The sequence below is a fragment of the Ursus arctos genome, unplaced genomic scaffold (genome assembly GCF_023065955.2).
Source record: "Ursus arctos isolate Adak ecotype North America unplaced genomic scaffold, UrsArc2.0 scaffold_20, whole genome shotgun sequence".
In the NCBI taxonomy this organism is placed as follows: Eukaryota; Metazoa; Chordata; class Mammalia; order Carnivora; family Ursidae; genus Ursus; species Ursus arctos.
The window spans coordinates 27,836,709-27,854,753 of NW_026622875.1; the positions used below are offsets into that span (position 1 = coordinate 27,836,709).

Genomic DNA, 18,045 nt, shown 5'->3' on the forward strand with positions numbered 1-18,045 from the left:
TGACAGTATCAACCAACTTGATCTAAATGACAACTACAGAACATTCCACCCAACGACAGCAGAATCCATATTCTTTTCAAGTGTACGTGGAATATTTACTAAGATAGACCATATTCTGGGCCATAAAACAAGTCAGTAAATATAAAAAGATTCAATTCATACACAATAGGGTTTTATGAACATAGTGAAATTAAATTAGAAATAAAAAATAGGAATCTAGAAAATTCCCAAATTATTTAGAAACTAAATAATACACTTCCAAATAACCCATGTGTTAAAAGAAGAAATCAAAAGAGAAATTATGAAGTATTTAGAATTAAATGAAAAAAAATACAATATTGCAAAGTTTGGGGGATGCTTCTCAAAGGGGAATATATATACTAGTAAACATCAATATTAGAAAAGTCTCAAATTAGTGACCTTAGTTTTTACCTTAAGAAACTAGAAAAAGAGCAAATTAAACCACAAGTAAGTAGATGAAATAATATAGACAGAAGTCAGTGAAATATGGAACAGAAAAATGAGGGAAAATCAGTGAAACCAGTACTTAATTGTGAGAAAACTATTTATGATAAATCTCTCACCAGACTCATCAGGAAAAAAGAAATATGTTGCAAATTAACAATAATGTAGTGAATGAAAAAGGTGATAGCATTACAGATTCTCACAGGTATTTGGTAGTAAGAAGATTATGAACAACTTTTTCCCAGTAAATTCACACACTTAGGTGAAATGGACAAATTCTTTGGAGAACAACTTTCAGAGCTCATTCAAGAAGTAGATGATCTGAATAGCCCTCTATCTATTAAAGAAATGGAGTGTTAAGTTAAATACCTGCCTGAAAGAGAAAACTCTGGGTCCAGAGTGAATTTTAGGGTCCTGGCATTCCAAACATTTAAGGAAGAAATAATACAAATTCTATACACTCTTTCAGAAAATTGAGGAAAGAATACTTTCTAATTCATTCTGTGAGGTCAGCACTACTTTGAAATAACACCAGACAGAGAGAAGAAGAAAAGAAAACTATAGATCATTATTCCTCATGATCATTGATGCAAAAATTCTAAACAAAAGTTTAGCAAATAGAAACCAAAGTATATTTTTAAAATCATATTATGGCCACATAGTCTTTATCCCAAGAATACAAGTTTGTTTTACCATTTGAAAATCAAGCAGTGCAATTTACTATATTAACATACTAAAAAAGAAAAAGTATATGATCATCTCTGTAGATGCAGAAGAAGTATTAGGAAAGCATCTTAAATTCATTCGTAATAAAAATTCTCAGCAGTGTAGGAATAGAAGAGAACTTTCTGATAAAGGGCATCTACCAAAACCAAAAATACCTATTGCTAACATTATACGTAATGCTGAAAGACTGAATTATTTTACCTAAAAGCAGGAACAAGGCAAGGATGCCCACTCTCTATCACTTCTCTTCAGTGTTGTGCTTGTGGTTCTAGCCAGAGCACTAAGGGCAAGAAAAGGAAAACACACACACACACACACACACACACACACACACACACACACAAATATTGGATAGGAAAAAGGAATTATTTGTGGACAACATGATCATCTATGAAGAAAATCTAGTGTGATAACAAAATAGTAAAACTAATAAGTTTAAAAAGATTATAGGATATCCAAGATCTACAAAGAACTTCTCAAACTCAATACGCGAGAAACAAATAAACAAATCATAAAATGGGCAGAAGCTATGAACAGACACTTTTCCAATGATGACATACAAATGACTAACAGATACATGAAAAAATGTTCAAAATCATTAGCCATCAGGGAAATTCAAATCAAAACCACACTAAGATACCACCTTACGCCAGTTAGAATGGCAAAAATTGACAAGGCAAGAAACAACAATTGCTGGAGAGGATGTGGAGAAAGGGGATCCCTCCTACATTGTTGGTGGGAATGCAAGTAGGTACAGCCACTCTGGAAAACAGTGTGGAGGTCCCTTAAAAAGTTAAAAATTGAGCTACCCTATGACTCAGCCATTGCACTACTGGGTGTTTACCCCAAAGATACAGACGTAGTGAAGAGAAGGGCCATATGCACCCCAAGTTCATAGCAGCATTGTCCACAATAGCCAAATCGTGGAAGGAACCGAGATGCCCTTCAACAGATGACTGGATTAAGAAGTTGTGGTCCATATATACAATGGAATATGACCCAGCTATCAGAAAGAACGATTTCTCAGCATTTGCTGCAACATGGATGGCACTGGAGGAGATAATGCTAAGTGAAATAAGTCAAGCAGAGAAAGACAATTATCATATGATTTCTCTCATCTATGGAACGTAAGAACTAGGAGGATTGGTGGGGGAAGAAAGGGATGAAGAAGGGGGGGTAATCAGAAGGGGAAATGAAGCATGAGAGACTATGGACTCTGAGAAACAAACTGAGGGCTTCAGAGGGGAGGGGGGTGGGGGAATGGGATAGACTGGTGATGGGTAGTAAGGAGGGCACGTATTGCATGGTGTACTGGGTGTTATACGCAACTGATGAATCATCGAACTTTACATCAGAAACCAGGGATGTACTGTATGGTGACTAACATAATATAATAAAAAAAATTTAAAAAAAAGATTATAGGATATGAGATCAATGTATAAAGATTAGTTTATATTTCTATATACAAATAATGAAAAATCAGAAATTAAAAGAGTTTTTGGATCATTCTTAATTTATTGCATATATTTGACATATAACATTGTAAATTTAAGGTTACAACATGTTACTTGGATACATTTATATATTGTAATGATTGCTGTAATGATTGTAATGTTATTATTACATAATATCACATTATGTAATTGCAGTACAATATTATCATCTATATTATACTATGCATTAGATCACTGTGGCTTATTTATTACTCATTGCAAGTTTGTACCCTTAAACAACATCAGTTTTATCCTCTCACCCCTCATCTCTTGGTAACCACCATTTTACTTTCTGTTTTTCATGAGCTTGACTTTTTTAGATTCCACATATAAATGATATCATATATTACTTGTCTTTCTCTGTCTGACTTCTCACGAGCATAATATATTCAAGGTCCATCCATACTGTTGCAAATGGCAGGATATCCTTCCTCATGGCTGAATAATATTCTGTTGTGTATATCTGTGTTATGCATTCATTGGTAGATGGGCATTTAGGTTGTTTCCATATCTTGGCTATTGTGAATAATGCTGCAGTCAACATAGGGGTGCCTTTATCTCTTCAAAATACTGTTTTCATTTCTTTTGGTTACCTAGTAGTGGAATTACAGATCGTATGTAGATCTATGTTTAATTTTTTGAGGAATCTCTATATTGTTTTATTTCCCTAAGTTTTTTAAAAACATCAAAGTGTCCAAAAATATGAAATTCTTAGGAATATATCTGACAAAAATGTGAAATATCTACACAATGAAAACTATAAAACATTGAGAGAAATTAAAAACCTGCAATAAATGGAGAGCTATACCATTATTTCTTGATCAGAAATCTCAATATTAAGATGTTAGTTTTCCCCAAGTTGATCTATAGATTTTAACATAGTCCCAAAGAAAATTTTTGCAGCCTTTTAATTTTTGAAGTAGAAATTGATAGATTGATTCTAAAATTGATATGGAAATTCAGAGGACCTATAATAGCCAAAACAGCTTTGAGAAAAAGAAAAGTTGGAGGTCTGATTTAAAATTGCACTAATCAAGACAGTGTAATGTTGGCATGAAGGTAGACTGATTAAATAGAACAGAATACCTAAAAGTTGACCCACATATGTATGGACAATTAATTTGCAAAAAAATACAAAGGCAATTTGGTGGAGAAAAGATTATCTTTTAAACAGTCCTGGAGCAGTTGGACATCCAGCTACCAAAAAAGTGAACTTTGATCCAAACCTTGCTCCACATATACAAAAATTAACTCAAAATAGAGATATGAATGTAAAATAAAAACTATAGCACTTTTAGAAGAGAACAAAGAAGAAAATCATTTGGAAATTTGTGTTAAGCAAAGATTTCTTAGGACACCAAATCAAGATCCCTGGAAGAACAAATCAGGCTATCAAAATTTAAAAGTTGTGCTCTTTGAAATACAGTATTCAGAGAATGAAAAGATAAGTCACACTCAGAGAAAATATTTGCAAGTCATACACATCTTGATAAAGGAAATACATGCAAAATATATAAAGAATTTTTAAAACTCAGTAACAGAAATTGCAAAATATTTGAAGAGATGCTTCACCAATGAAGATATACAAATGGCAAATAAGCACATGAAAATATCAAATTCATTAGTCATTAGGAGAATGGAAAGTAAAACCACAGTGAGATAGCATTACACACCCATTTGTATGGCTAAAATTAAAGACTGAAGTGTTTGCAAGGATATGGAGGAACTGTAGCTTTCTTATGCTGCTGCTGCTATTACATATGGTATGTTCACCTTGGAAAACAGTTTGGCAATTTCTTAAAAAGTTAAACATGCCTGGAGCACCTGGGTGGCTCATCCATTTAAGCGTCTTGATTCTTGATTTCGGCTAGGGTCGTGATCTCAGGGTTGTGAGGCCCAGCATGGAGCCTACTTAGATTCTCTCTCTCCCTTCCCTTCTGCCCCTCGCCGCTCCCCAAAAGTTAGATGTATCTACCATATCGAGTCATTTTGCTTCTAGATAAATGAAAGCATATATCCTTGCCAGTACTTGTACAGATGTTTGTAACAGCTCTCAGTAACTAAACCTGGAGATGATCAAATATCCATCAACAGGTAAATGGATAAACAAGCTGCTGTATTCATATAATAGACTACTATTCACCAATGAAAGGGATGAATTGTCAGTACATGCTGTGTCATAGATGAATGCCAGAATCATTATTCTAAATGAAAGAAGCTAGGAAAAGAAATGCACTGTTTGAATGATTCCATTTATATAAAATTCTAGAAAATGAGAACTAGTGACAGAAAGCAGATTAATGGTTACTTGGGCATGGTAGGGGTGGCGGTGGTGAGGTGCAGGAGCAAAGGGTTCTAGAGCAGGAAGAATCTTTTGGAGGTGATGGATATGTTCATTATCGTGATTGTGGCAGTGCTTGTACGAGGTATACATATATCAGAACTTACCAAATTGAGCCCTTCATGTGCATTTTATTGAATGTCAGCCATGCTAAAATAAAAATAAAGACTCTTTGTTATCTGACACTACTGCTAACACATCTAAGATTAATTTCTAAATTTGCTAGATCTTAAGACTAAACAAAGACTCTTGTTTAAAATACTGAGTTCCAGGCTTCAGAATTACTGGGATAGGACTGAGGAATCTGTACTTGTAGCAGACACCCTAGATGATTCTTCTCATTTGTCAAGCTTGGAAAGTACTTGACCCAGATTAAATTAATTGCACTTTGGTCATCTGAATCCCATTTCCTATGGGAGAATGGGATGTTAGGTTTCTAGTATTAACAGAAAGGCCAGTCATAAAACACCTGATTGTGCTGCTTTTGTTGTGGTCAGATGAGACCCTTTAGAAATGGACAAAATTCTTTTCTCAGCAGTATATAGTATACTGAGGTCAGCCTTGCCTTATAAATTCCTGAAGTGACAGAATGGAAATCTTTTAATAGCCCCAGCATTAGTTAATATTACATTAAAGAGTAAAAAAGAATCTTATTTTTATACTTTTACAGCTCACATCAGTGTATGTTGTTAGTGAAAAAAAGTTTCATATCCTATATATTTAGAAGCTATAAAATAACACAGATTGGGAGAAGAGGAATAAGATGAATAAAAGAACATTGTTATTCTCTAAATGTTCTTTAAACGGATGTAGCAGCAGCCTTTCATAAAACTCTGGAAAAAACAGCTTGACCTTCTTATTTCCCCCTTTCCAACGACGTCAAACAAAAGGAAATTATAGAATAAGTCTGTCTAAATTTTAAATGGCTTAGTTATCAGAAGACTTTAGAGAGCAGTTTTTCCACAAATCATCCTTGTCCTATTTGGTCTTGGTTTTTTTTAAAGAATTGGTGAGCCAACACGTAATTAATCACTTTTGTTGGCTTTTAAGGAAATGAAACTGCAGTGTACCCTTTGGCTTTATTGTTCTTCATTTTGGTGTTTTTTGGTGTTGCAATATGTAATATGAGAACCTTACATGGATGCTTAGTGTTAATAATGTGGACAAAACAATGTGAAATAAGTAATTTTTTAAAATCAGCTTATACAGATTATACTGTTTTCATACGTGTGTACCTTCCATATCTCGGATACCAGCAGCAATAACTGTGAAGGTCCTTACAGTTGGAAGTTTTAGAGTGTACCACCCTTGTCAGTGGATACAGTTAGTCCCTGTGTTCAAAATGGCAGTGTTCACTTGTTACTAATTCCCATTGTTTCTTCCTCCGAAATCTAGTTTGGATTGATTATTCCTTTTCTACAGCTGCTGCCACAATCAGTGAATAAGAACAGATCCATCTCATTTCATGAAGAAGGGGTGGGAACACCCAACCAGTTTTACTTTTTTGGGCTCTGTTCCATCAGAGTAGTGAACTGCCTTCCATATGGAAATTAGACATGATTTTTAAAATTAAGCATTACTAATCGTTGTCATTATTAAAAGTTTACCTAGAGTACACTTTTAAGATAGATACCTGGATGTATGCTGGCACCTTCCTTTAACTTTTGTTAGTTTGAAGTCGTTTTTCCATTTTTAAACCAGTAGTTGTTTTAGTTTGTTTTTTTAAGATTTATTTATTTATTTATTTGACACAGAGAGAGAGAGAGAGAGCACAAGCAGGGGGAGCGGCAGAGGGAGAGGGAGTAGCAGGCTGTCCGCTGAGCAGGGAGCCCGACGAGGGGCTCAGTCCCAGGATCCTGAGATCATGACCTGTGCCAAAGGCAGACGCTTAACCGACTGAGCCGCTCAGGTGCCCCTTAAACCAGTAGTTTTAAGGAAAATTCCAGTAGGCTCTGTTTCTATAGAGATTTTTTTTTTAAGATTTATTTAATTTTGTCAGAGAAAGAAAGTGCGAGCACAAGCAGGAGGGGCAGAGGGAGAGAGAACCCCAAGCAGACTCCACACTGAGTGAAGAGCCCGACCTGGGGCTTGATCACATGACCCCAAGATCACAACCTGAGCCAAAACCAAGAGTCAGACGCTTAACAGACTTTGCCACCCGGGCGCCCCTCTGTGGGGATTTTAAAACTATACATCCATCCTCATCTATTCTTCCCTTCCTCTCCTCCCCTCACCCCCTTCAAAAACACAGACCTCTGGGATGAGTATTGCTCCACCGTAATGATCTGTTAATGAAAAAGATACTAAGTTCCAAAGACTTAACTTTTTGGTTTGGGTATTTAAGGGAATGCTGGCCTCAAAATGAGTTGGGAAATAGTCCCCTTCCTCTGTTTTTTTTTTAAATTTATACTAATTTTTTATTACGTTATGTTAGTCACCATACAGTACATCCTTAGTTTTCGATGTAGTGTTTTGAAAGAGTTTGTGTAGGATTGTGTTGTAGGTTAAATTGTGCCTTCCTAAAAAATAGGTTGAAGTCCTAACCCCCAGTACCTTAGAATGACATTATTTGGAACTAAGGTCATTACAGATATAATATTAAGATGAGGTCATACTCAATTAGGGTGCACCTTAATTCAGCATGACTAGTATCCTTATAAGAAGAGATACAGACAAGTGAGGTGAGAACGTCCATGAACATGGAGGCAGAGCGTGAATGGCTGCATGTGCAAGCCAGGGAGCACCAAGGACTTCTGGCCACCACCAGAAGCTGGGCGTGAGCAAGGAAGGATCCTTCCCCATGAGTTTCAGAGGGCACGAAGCCCTGGTGACACCTTGATTTTGAACTTCTAGACTCCAGAACTGTGGGATAATAGATACTGTTTTTTAAGCCATCTAGTCTGTGGTACTTCATTATGGCAACCCTAGGAGACTAATACGAATTTGTCCTATTTTTTTTTCTTTCAAGTTTGATGGAATTCACCCAGTGAAACAATATGCAGTTTTCTTCATGAAAAAAAATCTTTTTTAAAAATATTTTTATTTATTTATTTGACAGAGAGAGACAACAAGAGAGGGAACACAAGCAGGGGGAGTGGGAGAGGGAGAAGCAGGCTTCCCATTGAGCAGGGAGCCTGATGCGGGACTTGATCCCAGGACACCGGGATCATGACCTGAGCTGAAGGCAGGCACTTAACGACTGAGCCAACCTTTGTGCAAAGATTTTTAACTATGAGTTCAATTTCTTTTTTCTTCTTCTTCTTTTTTTTTAACAAATTATTTATTTATTTATTTGAGAGCACGAGTGGAGGGGCAGAGGGAGAGGGAGAACAAGAAGCAGGCTCCCCGCTGAGCAGGGCTCCATCCCGCAACCCTGAAATCATGACCTGAGCCAAAGGCAGATGCTCAACCGACTGAGCCACCCAGGCACCCCAAATTCAGTTCGATAGATAAAAGATACATAAGTTTTCTAATTATTCTTACATCTGTCAGTAATTTGTGTCTTTTGAGGAATTTGTTCATTTTTTCTATGTTACTGAACTTGTTGTAAAGTTGAGTTTGTATTTTTTGATGTAATGATGGTCCCTCTTTCATTTCTGATATCAGTAATTTGTGTCCTTTATTTTCTTTGATTAGTCTAGCTGAGTGGTTCTCAAGTGGGGGCAGTTTTGTGCTTCTCAGCTGGGGGCAATTTTGCCCTCCCCACCAGGGGACATTTGGTAATATCTGGAGGTATTTTCAGTTATCACACTTGGGCATCTAGTGAGTAGACACCAGGGGTATTGCTAAACATCCCATAAGGTATGGATGGGATAGCCTCTCACAACAAGGAAGTATGCAGCCCACAATATACATAGTGCTGAAGTTGAGAAACCTGTCCTAGCATTTACAGTGTACACCTTCTACTTTCAAATAATATTATACCATTCGTGTTTAATGTAAGCATTTCTTTCCACTTACCGTCTTCCATCCTTTATGCTACTGTGGGCATGCATTTTACTACTATATCCATTATAAACCGCACAATACATTGTTAATTTTTTTGCTTTAAACAATCTATTAAAGAACTTGAAAATAAGAAAAAAATCTAATTGTTACTCATGTTTTTAATACTGTTTATTTCTTTGTTGGTCCAGAGTTCCATCTCAGCTTTTGTTTGTCTAAAAAAATCTGTATTTTTGCCTTCATTTTTAAAGTATATTTTGGTTTGGTATAGAATTCTCCATTTTTAATATCCTAAAAGATATCTTTCCACTGTTTTTTTGTTTTGTTTTCATAGATTATATTAAGAAATAAAGCTATGGTTCACTAACAAAAGGTTTTTAAAAAACAACCTGTATATTCTAGGGAGTATTTCTGGATTTCGACATTACTGAAAAATAATTATTAAAATTTAATGCACTATGCCCAGATCTTGTAAACAGACTTGTTTTTGACTTGTGTTTTTTCTTTTTCTCTATTTCTTTCTCCTTCACTCATTAAAAAATTTTGTTTTTTGGGCCAGTTACTTCTCTGAGCCTCAGTTTTCTTACCTGTAAAATTGGGCTACCAGTGCTTCTTACAGGTTTGTTTTGAAAATTAGATGGAGATAAAGGATTCAAAATGTCTAGAACAGAAGGGACTCATAAAAATGATACCTTCCTCCTCATCCAGCTTCAGCCGTTCTGACCTCAGAGTTCATGAGTGGCCGCGGATCAGCAGGAGTCCCTGCTCTGAGTCCTTTCTGGCGGCATGGCAGTAACTCTGTGTGGACACATTGCCTGCCCTCTGCACAATACCTATGAGCCAGTGTAACCACAGCTGGGCCAAAATGGGGAGCTCTGGTTGGACCATGAATGAACGCTCTCATCACTGCTTATGATTTCTGTTCCTGCCAATAGTTCACATGTTGATTTTAAATAAATCTGATCTTTTACTCAAGCAAGGTTAGAAGATATTTTTTCAGGATACTTTTATCTGTTAAATTACTTGAATATAGTAAAAATCTATGACATCTTATATTTTACATAGCTTACATATTTAACATACTCAGAATGCTCTTCCCTCCAGTTAGGCTAATGTCATATTCATTTTCCACTTCTCAGTTATACAGACTAGCTATAGTTATTTAATGTAACAGATTTTTCATATTAGGAAAATCCTAGACTAATTACCAGTTTGGGATGGTTGATCTTGGAATCAACAGTAAAAACCTTTCTTTACAAGGAATCTAATTACCTTAGAATTTGTAATAATATTTCTATTAAAGGGTGCACTCATTAAAATGCTCTTTTCTGTCCCAGCAAGAGAAACTAACTAGCTATGGTAGACTTCTTTTTGTAGATAATATTTTGCTTTCCTTAAGAGTTGGGTGCTATCTTTGGTCCATACCTGGGCATGGGCAGCAGCACTCTGACAACTGTTCTAAATATTCCCTCATTGTGTTTCTCCTTTTCTCCTCAGTGGGCCTTTGGAGTGACGCTGTGGGAGCTCATGACTCTGGGCCAGACGCCCTATGTGGACATTGATCCCTTCGAGATGGCTGCATACCTGAAAGATGGTTACCGAATAGCCCAGCCAATCAACTGTCCTGATGAGCTGTGAGTTTCTCTGAGCTTGAAGACGTGGGTTTCATTCCGTTTATGATACTGGGATCAAAGAAGAAGAGCAGGTGTCCGTATTCATACAGAGACTTCCCTTTGGAGAGTAATGACTCTTTGGACTTGAATTAGACTCATAGAGAACCAGAGTCAGCCAGACTCATTCACTCTTTAATACATTTCATATCAGAACATTTTGTAGTTCTTATATTTATAGTGCTTAGTCTAATCTGAGAGACCAATAATGTACATAGTAAGAAAATACTGAATCCTGTGTCCGTTATTCTATATAGTGTGAGTATCCGACTTTTATTTATACAGCCTTAGTTATAGAAAACCTTTCTCATTGTCATCCTGCCATCCATTTGGTGTCAACTGATATTTAAGGGGAGTGTTCCAGGCTGAGATAGTTCCTGCTTCCTGCCTTCACCGTGTAGGAAATCTTCCCATATGTAGGGAGCACGGTGAGCAGGAGGCTGTTCACGGGGGATCGAGCGCACAGATGACTGTGGTCTTGGTTCCTGACTCTCCTGAAGGTTTCTATACCATGGTGAGGTGGCAACTTCTGCACTGATTTTACTGTCGATCCAGGGTTCTTAGAGCTTAGATTAACCTTCCCCTTCCTCCAAGTTCTTTCTCTCAGAAAACACAGGTTATTATTTTGTCTGTGTTTTAGGGATTTGCATGAAATCTCTATATTTGCTGTTGTATTTTGATACGACATCATGAAGAATTGAAATCCGCATAAAACCCAGATAACTCGGTTTAGTTTCTTTTCATTTTAGAACTGCCAACATACAGTAATATCCATTGATTTTTGGTTTGTCATTCTCCCCATGCCCACCTGTAGACAAAAAACAACTGGCATCGAATTGGCCAAAAGATTAGGAGTACTGTTTCGTCATTAGCCGAATTTCCCATTTTTGTCACTCTGCAGATTTGCTGTGATGGCTTGTTGCTGGGCCTTAGACCCGGAGGAGAGGCCCAAGTTCCAGCAGCTGGTACAGTGTCTCACGGAGTTCCACGCAGCCCTGGGGGCCTATGTGTGACTCTTCTCTCACAGTCCCACGGCATCAGGAGCACGGTGCCTGTTGGGGCTCCCTTGGAACCAGTCATGGATGCTTCGTACATCACGCAACACCAGCAGAAGCACATATGTCTTCCGGAACACCGTGCCTTAGGAATGCTTTAGAATCTGAACTTTTAAAGACAGACTTAATAATGTGGAATATTTTCTAGATACCATTTTTATTAGGTTGAACGGAAAAGGTTTTTGTAAATTTTTTGGCCCAAAATTTTTTAAAACATAGTTACTTTGGACTAGGGGTACATTCTTACAAAATAAATAAACAGTTTTAAAAATTGTTTAAGCACAGATACTTGGAATAGCTATCTTAGTGCCAACTGCTTTTTTATTTTTCTACTTCATCAAGGTAAATGTAAGTGATTTCACCTTTAAAGTTTTGTTTTTGTTTTTTTTTTTTTAAATATTTATCACTAGTCTTGTCTTCAAGGTACATTACTTTTTCTTAGGAAAAGGAAAGCAGCATAAAAAGATGTCTGGTTTGCCTTGTATAGGAAAAGGCAATATTGGAGGAAGAAAACTTAGAAGCTAAGGGAAAAAATTAAAAAAAAAACCCAAAACTTAGAAACAGAAACTGTCCTTTTGTGGGAAACTGTTTCTTTTTTATTTTTTTAATGAAAATTATTTCTGCTTTCTTATTTTGGGGGAAGTAAAAGCTGAGTTCATTGAAACACTTAAATTTGACAGGAATTAGCATTTCCATGAGCCAGAAGTAGGCTTGGGGCAGGCCAGTCAGTAGTAAACGATGGCAATTTTATTTATTTTTACTCTCTGGAAAAGGAGATAATACTATTCCAGAAAGTGAAATCTTGTTTCTAAGGTTAAGAATCCCTTTTATTGCACCTAAAATAGTGCTGTGCACAGAGAGGGTGCTTCAGGTGTTCTGGATAGTGTAAAAAAACAAAAAAAAGTAAACTGGTAAATTTTGCGCTTCAAGTCTGGCTTAAGTATAGAGTTGTTTCTTAAAACACTTGAAAAATTAAAGGATTTGTTTTCTATTTTTATAGTATTGAAAATATTGTTCATAATGAATGATTGGTTGTTTGGTAAGTCTTTGAACACGTACCAGCTAGATAGATACCCATGTAATCAGGCTTCTGAGCCCTCACACAGTTATAGCTGACTCTACTCAACCTCCAAGTTTTAATAAATTGGGATCATTATTACTAGGAAGTATTAGAACATTGAAACTTTTCTCCAGAGCCATTAAATAAGGGGTATGTGTGTATTTATGCTTGGTTGTAGTTGGCCTAAGGTATAATTGAATGAACCTCCTAACTAGTTCGGCCTACAGGTACCTGCCTCTACTCCCATCCTCATAGGTATATTAGGGAGAAGTCTTAGCAGTTGGAGGCTTTTGCCACTGTTAAAGAAGTTTCATGAATCACCACATCTGGAAGTATAGCTCACACAACACATGCTCTGCCAAAAGCAAGCAAAGAGCATGATTTTTCTGAGTACCATTTATTAGTAACACTGGTTGTTTGGTTTTATGAAATACTCAGCCCTCTGAATGTCCAGTTTTTTAAAAGCTCTTTGAACTCTTTGTAAGTTACAAATGTTTTTGTTCACAACCTGTAATCTTAGAAGGCATTCAATCAACAAATATTTATTTAGTTCTTATATGTATTATGCACATAGAATGGTTCAACTCTAGCATCCTTTCCAACATTCAGTGCATTCTATTTTGTGTTCAGGTTATTGCATTGTTTAGAAATCACAGTTCTTTGTACAAGATCAGTTCAAAAGAAAAAGTGCTGACATCTTTTATCCCAAATTAGCAGTTGCTCTCAGAGGTGCTCTCAGTTTGCTGGGATGTGTGATGCCTTTAACTTTATCTTTTTGTGTTTGTAAGCTGTTTTATTTTATGTATGTGCATTTGTTTTAGTAGGTGGTTTAAGACTTCAAATAGATTTTTCTTGCTGAGCTGCTTGGAGTCATTGACTTCGATGAAAAGAGCAGTTATAAGATGTCTGTGGCTGGTCTTCTTCCAATTGTTTTGTTGTAGGGTGTGAATATTACTGAAGAGATTTTGCAGAAAATATACTTTTTATAGGAAAGAAGCAAATTAACAAAGCACTGATGTGGTATTATAAGCTGGCTCTAATGACCTAGAGCTCTATTACAGTCTGTCCTTTCTTACAACACCCCCACTGTGAGAAAATTTTATTTGTAGAAGCAAGGAGGATTGGGTTATTCATTCAATACATGTATATTTATTGAGTGCACACTGTATGTCTGGCTCTCAAAATATTCAGGGAATAGGACAGATGAGGTTCCTCCCTTTTTAGGTTTTACATTTTGGTTGGGAGAAGCAGATAATGAACGTAAGTAAGATTTTGGTAAGTGCTATGAAAAACAGAAAGAACAGTATCATAGAGAAGAACTTTAGGTGTAATATTTAGCCAGGCTTCTCTGAGCAGGTGGCATTTGAGCTGAGATCTGAATGACGAAAAGCCAGCTATGAGAAGATCCAGGCTGAAGGGACATAATTGCAGAGGCCTTAAAGCAGGAACAAGCTATCCTCTAGACTTGGTAAAGCAGGAACAAGCTATCCTCTAGACTTGGCCCTACCTGCTCATCTTCCAGCTGCTGCTGCTGGAAGAAGAGGACAGAGGCTGGTGTGGCTAGAATGTAGTTAGGGATGGGAGGGTACCAGATGAGGTCTGGGAGACACAGGAACAGAGAGCAGCAGGGCCTTGTAAGCCATGAGCGCACATATTTTATTCTAAATGGAATTCTTCATTCAAGGATATTTTTAAATAAGCAAGTGACATGATCTGATTTGTCATTTAAAAAATGTTATGCCAGGTCTTTTGTAAAGATTGAATTGTAGGGAGGCAAGGGGGAAAGTAATAAGACTTTTTAAGAAACTGTTGCATAGTTTAGGAAAGAAGAGACAGTGGTTTTGGATCAATTTGGTTAGTATGGGCGGTTGGAAGGGGCAGATTGGAGACACGTTTTGAAGGTAACAGACAGAACCTGGATCCTTTGGATGTTGGAGGGTTGGGTAGAGAATGAAAGAGAGTAATCAGGGATGACTAGTTGGTTTGAGGCTTGGGCCTCTGGTTGTATGGCCAAACTATATGCTGAGATGGAAAAACTTTAGAAGGAACAGGATTTTGCTTTGGCAGATGGAATGAATCAATTATCTGTTGTAGGCCATGTTTGAGGTGCCAGTTGGTTATCTAATAGACAGATGAGAGTCTGCAGCTCCGGGAAGAGTTCTCATTGAACATATTAATGTAGGAGTGTGACATGTAGACTATATTTAGAGTCATGGTACTGGATAAACTTACCTCTGGAGAGAGTTTAGATGGAAGGAGGTTTTGGGACTGAGTCTTACAACTCTCAACATTTAACACTCCAGTGAAGGAAGAAGAGATACCAAAGAAAGGACTGAGAAGAAGCCACTGTAGCTGGAAACAGCAACAACAAAAACAGGAAAATGAGGTGTCATGGAAGCCCAGGAAAGTAAGTATTTCAAAATGGAGAAGGAAGCTCCTATGAGATTTGGTATTATGAAGGTTATTGACAAAAGTAGTAGGGACTGGAGCAAGCTGAAGTATGAATACAATGTGGGAAAGTGGAGACCCTACTGTAGTCAGCACTATTGAAGAGTGTGAAGGGAAATGGAGTTAACTACAAGGAGATCAAAGAAGTATTTGGGGCACGGGTTGGAGGACTGGGAGGAGGGCATGTTTGTTTTCCAGGTGAAGATATAGTCCTGCAAAATGTTCCACAGGCTAATGGGAGTGATCCAATAAAGGGAAGAAATTCCTTCGGGGTATGGGACACTCTTTTTTTCTTGTCATTTGGTCTACAAGTATGAAAGACTCTCCACTCCAGCCCCCAGTCCCTTGGGTTGTGGTAAAGGCTGTGTTTTTATTGGGGAAAAAGTGTGAAGGGGCGGGGAAGTAGTACACAAAACTTTAGATGTTTCCATTATATGAAAATCAGCTTCTGTTGAGTTCACGTCCTTAGGACTTCAGACCCAACATGGTCATTTTGCTTGCCGCCATCATCTTTTGCCCCATCGCCTCTGTAACTTCTGGACTGGCCTTGGCCCTTAACCCCCCACCCAGCCAGTTACTGCTAGAGTAATGCTTCCTAGCATTGAGCTGCTGTCCCTACTTACAACCTTCAGCACTTTCCCAAAGCCTTCGGAATAGAGTTCCCAACTCCCAGGTACACAAAGTCAACCATTCTTCTCTGCAGTTTCACCTCTTGCTTCTTTACCAACTCATTGCATCCTGCCTGCATGCATTGTGTCATTTCATGTGTCCTTTCCTTTGCATATGCTGCTCCTCTTAGCGTGCCACACTCCACTCCAGATCACCCAGGCGCCCAGGAGACTGCTTTGACACCTTACCCTGCTCCTCCAGGCTTAGTAGTTGCTTTTCAGCCTTGTTCCTGGGTTTGCACTCTGACAAAGGTAAGATGCAGGCTTATTTTTACCACTTGGCTGTGCATTCCTTGAGGATAGCAATTTGTATGTCACTCACGTCTGAATCTCATTTGCTTAACTAATGCTTGACACATTGGCAGGGTTGAATATTTAATGAATGGAGTAAAAATATCTACTTGCACGAGAGCAATTTGGTTTAAAAAAAGTCTGCCGATTCTTTAAAAGCATTATCTCTTATTTAAAATACTGTGTTATGTTATCAATGTGATGTTTATATTCAACTTTGAAGAGTTTAAGTTTTATGTAATATAAACCAATACAGCATGAAATAAAGAGACAGATTGGTAGGGAAGACTATATTCCACCCCAGTGGTGGCTTAAAAGCACCTTCTTCCCCAATCCCTTAGCCAGCTTTTCACTTCATTTTCCCTGCTTTTTCTTTGGTCACAGGAATAATTAGCCCAGTGGCATATTGTTTCACACGTCCACAAGGCCAACTTTATTTGGAATTGTAGAATAATTACCCCAAGTGAAGTAATTCATTGCTTTAGTGGGAGAATGTTTTCCTGGTCTGCCCCTTACCCTCACCTCATACAATAAAAAAAGAGGTGATATAATTTATGGGACTAGAAAGGAAAAATACAGACAGTTGCTTATTAAATTAGTAATTTTTGTTTCTACATTCATTTTTGTGCTTAGAATAACATATTAGAATAACATTGAACTTAATTCTTTGGGACACATGATGAACATCCTACATAAGTGTATCGAATACATACATTTTATATATAAGTAAACTGCATCTGCAGGCCTGTTTGCTCTCTGAGTGCTGTTCTTTAAGGGCTTAATGGGAAATGTCTCTTAACCCTTCAAAGAACAGATGTTAAAAACTTATTTAAAAAAAAAGAAATGGGAATTGATATTTGAAATTATTCTTTGAGCAAATAATAGTATGCCATTTGTTCATACTTGGTTTATCCCACATTTCAAAACTAAAGCATTTCTTAGTGATGTATTTTTAGAGAGGGATAAGCATTCCTCTGGGGCTATATCAAGCTTGAGGAAAATGTATAGTTTGAAAATAAAATAACTATTTACCTTTAAAAAAAAGAAATTAAAGCTGACTTCGTGGTGCCTGAATGTTACATTTGGAATCAACTTTTTTGCATCTTTCTAAGTCTACTTTTTTTCCCTTTTGCCTTCTTGGCTTCAAGCATAAGCACAGGCTAGTATTAGATAGGCATGCATCATGAGAGATAGCATTTGGCTAGAAGTGATAGAAATCTAACTGTAATCACTTAACCAAATAACAGGTTTATTTTTCTCCCATTACAAATCCAGTGAGAGGTAAAGCAGGGCTGGTATAGTGATTCCAGGGTATCATCCATTACCTGCTCTCCTCCATTTTTGCTGCTCTGCCATCTTTAGCATGCTTTTGCTTTCAAGGACCCCCCAAGACCTAGACCTAGGAAGAGAGGGGAAAAGGATGAAAGGCAAAAGGCATGAGTTAGCTGAGTCCTTTTTAGGAGACTATTAACTTTCCCGTAGTATATTTCTACCAGCATCTTCCTGGCCAGAACTATAGCACATGGGCAGCTGTTAGGCATTGTGGGAAATCAGATTTTATTGGTTTTTTTTTTTAACAGCTTTATTGAGCGATAATTCACATATCACACATTTAAAATATACAGTTTAATGATTTTCACCATGTTCACAATCAAATTCATTTTTACCATTCCAAAAAGAAACCCCATATCCATTAGCATCTCCCACTCCCAGCCCTAGATAGCTACTAATCTGCTTTCTATCTCTACATTTGGCTATTCTGGACCTCTTATCTAAATGGAATCATAAAATATGTGGCCTTTTGTCTATAATTTCTTTTCCTTAACATAGTGTTTTTGAGGTTCATGTCACAGCATGTATTAGTACTTCATTCCTTTTTATTG

General features: G+C 37.2%; 1 protein-coding gene across 4 annotated transcripts in view; it reads left to right on the plus strand.

Annotated features, from left to right (window-relative positions):
• RYK (receptor like tyrosine kinase) overlaps positions 1-17,006 on the plus strand; it is a 93,968-nt gene extending 76,962 nt beyond the window's left edge. For 2 of the 4 annotated variants that reach the window (XM_026497062.4, XM_026497063.4), the window contains exons 14-15: positions 10,468-10,604; positions 11,542-17,006. In XM_026497062.4, the coding sequence (XP_026352847.1) occupies positions 10,468-10,604; positions 11,542-11,653 (249 nt within the window). In that variant the 3' untranslated portion in view covers positions 11,654-17,006. The remainder of the gene's footprint in view (positions 1-10,467; positions 10,605-11,541) is intronic. The other 2 variants (XR_008960662.1, XR_008960663.1) reach the window with 2 other exon arrangements.
• The last annotated feature ends 1,039 nt before the right edge of the window (positions 17,007-18,045 follow it).